The 10,987-nt window shown below is 39.1% G+C and overlaps 1 protein-coding gene across 1 annotated transcript; it reads left to right on the forward strand.

The window, feature by feature from the left end:
• The first annotated feature begins 2,901 nt into the window (after nucleotides 1–2,901).
• Nucleotides 2,902–10,320, forward strand: LOC116392431 (excitatory amino acid transporter 3-like). Its single transcript, XM_031863863.1, has 13 exons — nucleotides 2,902–2,905; nucleotides 4,661–4,801; nucleotides 5,742–5,834; nucleotides 6,751–6,859; nucleotides 7,123–7,165; nucleotides 7,254–7,316; nucleotides 7,441–7,622; nucleotides 7,900–8,007; nucleotides 8,451–8,573; nucleotides 8,719–8,904; nucleotides 9,038–9,172; nucleotides 9,823–9,939; nucleotides 10,152–10,320. The coding sequence occupies exons 1-13, from the start codon at nucleotides 2,902–2,904 to the stop codon at nucleotides 10,318–10,320; spliced, it is 1,473 nt and encodes a 490-aa protein (XP_031719723.1).
• The last annotated feature ends 667 nt before the right edge of the window (nucleotides 10,321–10,987 follow it).

The following is a 10,987-nucleotide window of genomic DNA, read 5'->3' on the forward strand; positions in this document are numbered from 1 at the left end:
AAAATTGCCACAAGCACATGAACACGCTTTTTCATTCCTCTCTCATTGTGAGCGTAGGAGACAATTTCCAAAGACAGCAAGTTTTCTCTTGAGGGCTGGATGATAGCCATGTGCTGGGACTCTGCTCTCAACCTTGGATATGTATGTGAGCAAGTCTTCTCTCTTTTCTTAATCCCCTCTCTCATTCTAGCTGTGCTTTGGCTGAGCACCGTGACCACTTAACTAATTGTGTTGTGAAAGATGTTCCAAGGGTGATGATTCAGCTTCGGTTTCTAAAAGTTTCTTAACTGAGGACGCAGGTTTTCTCTGCAGGGGATTCGTTCAGAAACAAGACTCTACAGCTGCAAGCGGCTCTGTAAGATTGTAGGCTACTTAGGAACAGCGGTGCAATTAAATGCTAACATAAGTATGCTAGCATGCTCACATGACAATGTTAACATACTGATGTTTAGCAGGTTAACGTTTACCATGTTAGCGTGTTAGCATGCTAACATTTGTTACTTAGCACTAACATAAAGTACAGTTAAGGCTGAATGGACATTACAGCAATCCATCCAATAGTTGTTGAGATAATTCACAGCCCCAAAATGTGGCACTAGAGGAAAAATTCAGCGAAGTCAGTGGGCTTCATCCTCTGGAGAACATTTCTGGTTTTGCTCCGTTTCAAACATGCAAGATGTTTTTCTTTTTAAACCGTTGGAGAGAGCAAGACTAACTGTTTCCCATGTTTTTGCCAGTCTTTGTGGTAAGATAAGCTAACTGTCGCCTGGCTCCAGCGATAGGAGTGTGACATTCTTCTTCTCATCAATCTTTGTCAAGAAAGAAAATAAACATAACAAATATACAATCTAGGGTTTTTATGAACCAGTTTAATACAGTAATTCATAAATCCCAGCTTTATGTGGGTTTGGTCTCAGGCACAAAATGTGTGCACGTTTGTTATGCCTGTGACCACAGATCTCTGACAAGATAATAACATTGAAACACATATTAAGTTCTTAATAACTGTACATACACTTTATTCACATAAAAAATCTTTTCCATGTGTCATCTGACTGAATGTAACATTTTGTCTCACAGTTTAAATCCTCTTATTGTACATATGAAATCAATAAAGCACACTCTTAGTCAATGTCAGTCCACCTACAAATACTACACGACGTCACAGATTTGAACCTTGCGTTTCAAAGCTCCGTCACTCTTCTTCTCTCACTGCTGAGATTACTCTTGAGAGGGTTTGGACTCGAGGTTGTGGCGTGCTGGTTTGGAGGTCCTGTGATGCAGCAGCGTCCACACCGCTGGCCTTGGTTTTTTCCATGAGGCCCGAGGAATGGAAGGAGCTGAGGCTTTGTAGAACAGATGTTCCCGCTCAGGTCTAAACCAAATTACGCAGCCAAGCTCACAGCCACGGGCCAGAACCGCACGGATGCTGATTGAATGCCAAAGGGGGCAACAAAAGCAGATCAGGCTCAATAAAGCAGCCACATCATGAAATCTGGTCAGCCTTTGAGGCCTGACGGTAAAAGGGATATTGACATTGCTATGGAGACTAAAAGGAGAGCTTGAGGCTTTGGTCTGGGTACCCGTCTCCAGCTGTGGGGATGCATGTGTCTGCTTTCATGAGAACTCAATATTGTCTGTTGTCATGTTTTTGTAGAAAACAGCAGGCAGACTGCAACTGGCTTGTCTCAAACAGCAAGTTCAACCTTTGACCTTTGGCAGTATGATAAAAATCGTCGACTAGAAACACCGACAATAATCAAAAACACTGAGATCACACTAGTGCCCCAGAAATTTTACTCATTTTGTCTCATTTTTGATATTATTTGGTTTTTTTTTGTATCTTTTAACGGTTCAGCAGTATTGTGTGTAAACTTTATTTCCAAAATGAGGGGTGCTGTCTTGTTTCCAGCCTTTTTGAGGATGCATTTTGCAGACAATCTAAATTTCAATGGCCTAAGAAGTGGAAGAATTGTATCAACCTGTAAATACCCATATGTTTACATGTAGGGGGAGTTCTTCTGCATATCTGAAAAAAAAGGATAAATTGTCTCAAGTGATTGCACTCAGTGTATGTTGGAGTTGAAGACCACAAGTTTGAAAAGGATAAAAATCTTTTGGAGTCAGTTTCTATTCTTTGCTTGAGGCTAGCAGCTAAGGCTATATTAGCCACGCCTAGCATAATAAACCTGATATCTGACTGAACTAAACATCAGACCAGCACATACGGCTACTTCCCAAAATGTCAACATTTAATCGTATTAATTTATTCGCTCCTGATTGAAATATAAACAAGTTTTAGGTTCCTAAAACCTCCAAATTGAACTCATGAACTCAGTTTACTCAGCTTTGGTAATTTTTTATTCTTTGTCTCCATCTTTGTTCTTTCCTGTAACATGTTTTCTATCAAAGGAATAAATGATGTGATCTTATATGAAAAACAAAAACAAATGCTAGAACTCATTTTAAGGCTCATTTAAACTTTATTAAATTAAATCGTGGTTGGATTTGTAATGAAATGAAACACTCGTTGCAGCTGTAATATCAAAATAAGTCATGCTCCAAATCAAAGTAGTTAGAAACATACTGACATTTAGAATAATACACTTCATGCACCATTGTCCTCCACCTTCAGGTAGATTAAATACTTGCACAAATCATAACTAACTTGACAGCGGTACCATGCTGGAACAATGCCCTGGAGACAAAATCACACCGCTGACACAGTGAAAAATACAACTTGCTAACCTTTCTGTGGGTAATCTCTTCAAGTTTGAATGAAACATTCATCCGCAGAAATTCGAAGTAACAGCAATAAAATGTTATGGTCCAACCACGATCATTGGAGTTGCTGGATAAGATCACATTCATCACGCTTGGTAATGAGCTTTCATCTCCCCCATGGGTATGAAATCTTCAAGATGATGCACTTTTTCTTTGGTGGCTGCAAGTTATCTGTAGAGTGCGGAAGAAGCAGCGTTGCACACATTCCCAATCACTGACAATGGGGACTGCTGGGTGACATCAATTACACAGACATAGCACACATTTAACTGGGATTGCCTGACAATAAACTCCAGTCTCAGTCTGGACTTTGACAGCACAGAAAGACGAGTGAGAGAAAAAGAAAAAGAGTCAGAGAGAGAGGAAGACATGGGCAGAGAATCAAAACTAGGAAATGTACTAATACAGGACTGTAATGGTGTCTTTCTTCAAATCCATTAAGCCATTTGATTTGGTATATCTAATATTTAGACATAATATCTTCTAAAATTGAATCCCCTTTTTTGAGTTAGTTAATCACAGTCACTTTATTACATTGTCTATTGTTCCTGGTCCCATTATATATATTCTTAATTGTAACAGAGGTTATTATTAATAATCTGTGAAAAACCGTTACTTTCCACCACTATAGATAGATGGATATGTTTTTCAATATAAATGTCTATACCAGTACTGTAAAATGCAAGTATTACCTGGAAAAGAGCATATACGTCACCACCGGGCTGTTTTAACCGTTAAACCTTCTTAGGTCACGTGCTTCTCATCATCTTCATCAGAGTTCTACTCTTCGGTTTTGAATCATAACGTTAAATGAGACAAACAGATGACAAACAGACAAACGGATGACACTCAACAGCTAAATTAGTCGATATCTTGCTAATTCTCATTTTACTGTTAAAATATTTAAGTATGAAAATGGATAATATCGTGACTGAAGAGGACAACCCGAGAGGCTGCTGTGGCTGCATGAAGTCATGCTGCCATTACATTCAGCGGATTAAACTACTGGTTTCAAGTCTAGCAGCGGTTGTCCTGGGTAAGTGATCACTAACGGTTGCAGTTTAAGTTAGCGTTACTTAACGTTACTTCAGTCGGGAAAAGACGTGCCGTTAGCTTAGTTAGCCAGTAACGGTCGACCTAGCTAGCTTAGCAGACAGTTAACATGAGTTAGGAAAGTTTTATTTCAATAAATGTATTGTCAGAAATGATCTGTACCGTTAGTAAGGGATATTAAGAGACTGAAATTCGAATTAAATCTTAATAAAAATAAGATTTTTAATTTAAAACGAATTAATTAAGTTAATGATGTAATTTAAACCAGTTGTAAGACACTTTTGGGTTTATTTCCCAGGATGCAACTGTATGATTAACGCTATGTTATGATGTCTAATTGTCGAGTTTTAATTAGCTTTACACCATAGATTCCCTGTTAATATCCTGCTTTGCTGTTGCGGACATTATCATGTTGCGGGAGGAACCACAGCATCCTTTGAATCCGATTTGTGTTTCTTCATAATTTATCACATATGCATACTTTTACTTGTTACTTGAAAGCAACTGTTACCAAAAATAGTGAGTGCAAAGTATCAAGAGTCACAAATTAGATACAGAGGGTTTCTAATTCTGGGACATCACCGGGTTGAACGGCTTAATAATGGTACGTTTAAATCAATACAGTTGTTTTAAAAGAGCAACCTCTATGATTACTCAATGTAAAATGTTTATTGCTCAACATTCGCTTCTATGACGACTGGTCATCGATTGTGTGTATTCAAATGCATCAAGCATACAGAACAGAATCCAGACCACTTGATGTTGAGAATTGCATCAGTTTTAAAAACAAATTTCCAAAAATGTTTTTGTTATTGTCTCACAGGTATTGGTCTGGGCTTGATTCTAAAATTCTACGTCCCTGTGTCCGAAAATGACCAAGTCTACATGAGCGTCCCAGGAGAGATGCTCTTGCAGATGCTTCAGGCGGCTTCCGTTCCTCTCGTTGTGACAACTCTGATGACGGGTAAGCCACAGGAGCATTTCACACACTGTTAACTGTAGACAACATGCTGTGCATGCAGCTTTTATAAGGAGCCTACTGGTGGTTTGGCAAGTTGAAGCTTATCAAACCTAAATAACCTTTAAGCGAGTCCGTATAACACTTGATGAACACCAGCCACTGTGGACACCAGTCACAATTACATGATCGAAGTGAGTGAAACTTCTGCTCTCTGTACACACAGGATGTGCTGGCTTCCTTTATGTATATTACATAACATAACATAGCTGGTTGACTCTGACTGTCACTGCAGTACAGTATGTAATAAGTATATTACCTGCTCCAAATTGGTCAAATCCTCGTCTCCTTTAAATGCTACTCATACGACTCTTCTCAATATCTCAAAATCAGAAATCATATTGTTCAGTCCTCCAAACCCCATGAGTCCCATTAAAAGCTTCTTTTGTCCCTTATCTGACAACATAAAGCCCACTACCAGAAATTTAGAGTGAGTACTTTTTGATTTAAGCTGAACCACAAATCACAAAACTTGGCCCGTCTTCAACTAAGAACCATCTCCAAAATCAAGCCTATCCTCTCACGCTCAGACTTGGAAAAAGTCATTCATGCTTTTATCCTCTCAAGACTTGAATACTGTAACTTCCTCCTCTCTGGCATCAACCAAAAGTCACTCTCTCGCCTTCAACAAGTGGTCTCCTTAAAATGGCCTCTTATTATAATTGTCATCATTTTACTGCTTTTATTCTTTGTAATGTTTGTATTGCTGTTATTGCATTTTCTTTGTACTTATTGTATTGATTTGTTGACTGTTTTTCCTGAGATGTAACTGTGTTCCCCTCACTTTCCATTACATTACCCTTCATGTTACACTCATATACCGTGTGACCCCCACTGACTCTCCAACCTGTAGTCTTCAGACCGTGACGTACGTTGTCTTTTCCAGGTGTTTGTAGTCTAAGAGTGGAAGTGTCCAGAAAAGTCGTTGTACGTGCAGCAGCATACGTCATCTCAACCACTCTTCTGTCTGTGGCTACAGGTGAGAGAAATACTGTACATTGTTTTAGGAAAGATACCGTTTTATTGATGAACACATATGTCATTTGAACGTTTTCTTTTGTTTCTCACTTGAGCTTGTAAATGTGCTATTTAACACTCATTCACCAGCCTCTGTCATCATGGTAATACAGCTATTCCAACCAGGGGACGCACTCATTTCTTCGATCTTCAAGAATGCTCCTCTCCATAGCTTACGAAAGCTTTCTCACCGCAGACATTTTCACGCGTCAGAGGGAAGAGTTCAGATGTTATTGATATCTCAGTGAGCCAGCATGTAGGCTGCAATCAATGTTATTCATTACACCTGTGTCACAAAAGGCCACAGTGCAGCTACTAAACCCACACAGGTGTTTTCACCTGCTGGCTAATTAGACTGCTGCTCAAGTAGAGGGTGGCAGAGCGATGCTGAATCAAATCATGTGACATCACCAAACGTCATCAACCAATCAGAATGGTGAAGGTGTAACGTCTCCCACATTAACACAGTTGCAACAAAAGTCGTTTTATAATGACTTTGTACTCCGATTTAATCTGCTGAAATGATTTTATTGTCATTAGTTGACAGGAAGTCAGTCTCTGAGTGTCAGACACAGGAGAGTGAGCCACAAGATCAGTTCTGCAATAAAAGAGTTTTAGTGGAGAGATGTGAAAAATCACGTGTTTTCCTGTATATCAGTCATTCACAGTATGGTGTTCAAGCATGCTTGATCAAAATGTGAATGACAGTTTGTGTTATATAACTGTGTTTTATACCATGTAAAGCACTTTTTCTGTGAGGCACTATTGAAACAAATGTTTTTTTAATGGGTTACAGTAGTAATCCCGCGTCAGCCCATTTAAATCTAGCTGCTGTGTATAAAAGATCTACAGCAGACACTGTGGATTCTGTGTCGTAGGGTTGGTACTGGTTCTGTCCATCAAGCCAGGAGGTGCTCATGCTGTGAGTAAAGAAGATGCAGGTGGAGAGGCCTTCTCCACTATCGATGCCTTGTTGGATCTAGTACGGTGAGAACAAAGTGTATATTCTGACATCGTTCACTTCAGCAGGTTTCTAGGTCACTGGCATCCTTTCAGAAAGTGTTGGAACGTGGAGCAACAGAATTCACATCCATTAATGTTTTTCTTAAGCAGAAATAATTTGGTATTTCAGGTGTTCGCAAACACATTCAAATGTCACATCATGTCGTTCATAAAAAACGCAATTCTTGAGTGATTTGCCAACGTTTCCAAGCCCACTGATGAGTGTGACTTTTGCTTATTGTTTCTAGGAACATTGTCCCAACAAACCTGATTTTGGCTAGCTTCCTACACGTACGTATGTTTGTCATTAAGGCACATTAATCATTTCTTCTCTCTCCATGTAATATTTACGATATTTGAACATTTCTTTCTATTATAGCAAAAGACTGGGAGGATGGAGGTTGAATTTGAAGCAGATGAGCAACCTTCTAGTCTGGAGACGGTAAATATTTTTCCCATGTCACTAAGAAGATCATTTTGTGAAGTTAGCATTTGCAGAGATAATCTTTGATACACGAAGTTGCTCTCAGACTATTATTCTTAATGAGTTTCTGTTCTTGTTACAGAATGCAACACAGGTGCGACTTTCGGGCAATTTTGTCCAAGGCACCAACATATTGGGCCTGATTGTCTGGTCTTACCTGTTTGGCCTGGCCCTCAACATAATGGGAGAAGATGGGAAAGTAATTGTAAAGGTCCTTACTGGCCTCAACGACTTCCTAAAAGTACTGGTCAACTTGATTCTGGGGTAAGGTTAAACAACATACCATTAAATATAGCCATTACAAATAGTAAAATTGTATTACTGACAAAACATAGCAGCATCTTTCACTCTTCTACACCTGTTCAATGTGACTTTTATTATAAAGGAGTTTCAGGTCAGGTTCTTACATCTTCTGAAATGAGAGAACCATGGCTGTTTTATTTTTTGTACTGATATATTAATGGGATTCAGACAACTGTCTGCGTTTGCTAAGTCAGTCAGTCTTTCCTTCATTTTTCTCATTTCATGGTTTTCTTTTCAGCTGCTTGCCAGTTGGAGTGCTGTTCATGACCACGAGCCTTGTCCTGGAGGTTCACGACTGGGAAACAGTCTTCAAACTGGGAAAGTTCATGGCAGTGGTTCTTCTTGGGTATGTTCACCTTTTACTGTTTTATCACTGAAATGACATCACTCCTAAAAAAGGAAGTTGAATTCATCAATGAAACTAGTTAAACTAGTTAGCTGATGTTAGCAAAGTTCAGGTCTATATATATATATCGTCCAATAATGGACGTTTTGCGGACTCTTGTGCTACTGCTACACTATGACGTTGCATTAGCGTTCTCCCATCATTTTCACTTGGGGCAACAGAGGCAGCTACAAAAGTTGTAGTAGCCTTACATTAATTGATATGTAAAATACACGTCACCTCACTTAAAGGGTAAAAGATTCGAAAAGGTATTCAACTCTGTTTTTGAGAGGCGTCTAATTTCTCCATTCAAACGTTACAGTCCCACTTAAATTCTCCTACGGCTGTGATTGTATTTGAATAATCAGTATTGTATTGATTTGTGCATTCATTGTGTGTTTCAGGCTTGTAATCCATGGAACATGTGTTCTACCACTGATCTACTTCCTTTGTACGAGACGTGACCCCCGTGCTGACATCAAGGTTTTTTTGCCTGCCTTAAAGGCCGCATTCCTCAACTCATCCAGGTAAGACGATGTAGCACAAAGATCTGTGAGTTCACGATCACTGCTTATTAGTGCATTCGTCATCGGAGCTACCCGAGGGATTCACATTTTTTATATTTTCATATGAGTAGTGCACAAACAATGGATTGCCTTGTGTTTCTCCAAGCTCTGCCACACTGCCGCTCACTTTGCATTATTGTGAGAAGATCAACAAAGGAATCAGTCGCTTCATGCTGCCCATCGGGACCAACATCAACATGAACGGAACTGCCCTTTTCGAAGTGGTCACAGCACTTTTCATTGCCCAAATCAACCACATCCATCTGGAGATAGGCCAGCTGATTACCATCACGTAAGCTGCTCTGCCTGTTCTTTAGGAAATCTTAGCGTCATCATCATCATAGACAGAGTTGATATCGGTGTTAAGAGACTTAAAAGATGCATGGTAAAGTTTTCTGAGTGCAGTATGTGTGTGTGATCTGCAGGGTGACATCAGTACTGTTGAGCATTGGAGCAGCAGGGATCCCATCCACAGGCGCCATGACAACTTTTTTTGTTTTGACAGCGGCTGGTTTACCTGCTAAGGAAGCCTCCTTTCTAGTGGTCATAGAGTGGCTCCTGTAAGTCCAATCTGTAGTTCAAAATGTGATGAATGGATTTCTACAACTGTCTTTTCTGACTGGTTTGGCTCAGCTATTCACAAATGTGTTGCTAAGTTTGAGTGTAAAGTCCTACCTGACCTCTATTATCTAGTTTCAAACTAGTGATTTTCCAAATTGGGTTACTCCATTTAAACCATAGAAACATCTGAGCTAGTAAGGAAGGTTAAGGTCGCAAGGAAACACGTGGAGCCCCGTCCAATGAAAAACATGCACAGTCACTGTAGCATCACAAAGTGTAGCATAACTTTCACGTTAGCTGATGTTATTTCTTCATTCAATCGGACATTATTAATAACGTTTTGTAATTTGAGGTATATTGTGTAATTGTTGTTCAGTGTAATTTAGACAGGTAATTATTAACATCATTTCGATGGTCACGTCAGATAAGTGTTACTTATCTTTTTAGATTTTTTGTTATTTATTATGTATTCATGCTAAATGGCTCATATACTAGCAAGGTAAAGTAAGTTTTGTCTGTTTGTTCAGTCAGCTACACGACAGCTACTTAAAATGATAGAAGTGCAAAGAGTTAAAATAAAGAAACAAAATCTGTGTGAAGCAGCATATACCCTCTGCTGTCATAGTCTGATGTTGTCTGTGCCTTTCAGAGACCGCTGCAACACGGTTATTAATGTCATGGGAGACTGCATTGGCGTGGCACTTGTTCATCAGGTGTTGAAAAACGATCAGGAAGACACAGAGGAGCAAGGACAGGAAATGGAAAGGTACGAGTCGTGATAGTCTCATGTTACTTGTCTTATTTTAACCCAGTTCATTTGCAGAAAGCATGAAGTCAATTCTTCAATCTGATGCAAATGGTTATTCAAAGGAGGATTAAGGCTAGAAGCAGAGAGGAGCAGCACAAATCTGAACCCTAAAAAAGTCTTCTATGCTGACCTCAGACCAGTGATGACCATGTTGTGCTTTGCCTGGCTAGGATGCATGGCAGAGTTGCTGAGACCCAAGCCCCAGATGACATCCAGATCCACATCAGCCCATCAGCCCAGGACGAGCACCAGTCCAAAGAGGACTCTGATCCTGAGATCCTGTGCACCCCACCAGAATATCCCCCAGACAAAGACACGGATGGCTACGAGTATGTGTAGTTTCAGCTCAGTTACCAACACGGTGCACTTTAAAAAGCATTATTGATTTGTTATGTCTGTTATTATTTGTAATGATTTTACTTAATTAGTTCCATTTTATTTTTGGGATTTTTAATGCAGTTGCCCAAGATGTACAATGTAATAGTTGATGTCCCAGATCTAGTTACTGAATTGAATCGAAATTTTTGAATAGATGTTATCGATCTGTTTAATATAATTTAATTGAGCTGAACTAAATTGTACGCACTTCATTTGAATTGTATTGATGCAACAGATGTACTAGTTGTTAAAGTGAATTGATGTATTTGAACTGAACTGAATTTATTGGTAAATAAATATTAAAGAAACTGCAGTCATGTATTTTAATATGTTATAACTCAACAGTAAAGTGTGTGAAATGTCAATCTTAAACTATTCTTTTACTGCAACTGCAGCATAAGGCACCCTGTGATTTGGGAGGCTGACCATGAAAAAATATTTTCCTTTTTTGTTACTGAAGGATAATTGATCATTTGTCAAAACAAACATTTGAAAGTAACAGTTCAGTATTTCTTTTATTTATTAGAAAAGTTTACAAGTCACATACAGTGAAAGCTGAAATGCAGACATGTAGGTTTCATGTTCACCTCAGTCAGTTTGCTCACTCAAATCCAAAAATAAATATGTT

The sequence above is a fragment of the Anarrhichthys ocellatus genome, unplaced genomic scaffold (genome assembly GCF_004355925.1).
Source record: "Anarrhichthys ocellatus isolate YVR2014 unplaced genomic scaffold, GSC_Weel_1.0 scaffold30, whole genome shotgun sequence".
Classification (NCBI taxonomy): domain Eukaryota; kingdom Metazoa; phylum Chordata; class Actinopteri; order Perciformes; family Anarhichadidae; genus Anarrhichthys; species Anarrhichthys ocellatus.

Bases quoted from the DNA above. Each gene is read 5' to 3' on its own strand.
- LOC116392431 (XM_031863863.1), top strand. The intron at 5,835-6,750 runs GTGAGAGAAATA...TCTGTGTCGTAG, and splicing joins TCTTCTGTCTGTGGCTACAG to GGTTGGTACTGGTTCTGTCC. The intron at 7,317-7,440 runs GTAAATATTTTT...TTCTTGTTACAG, and splicing joins AACCTTCTAGTCTGGAGACG to AATGCAACACAGGTGCGACT.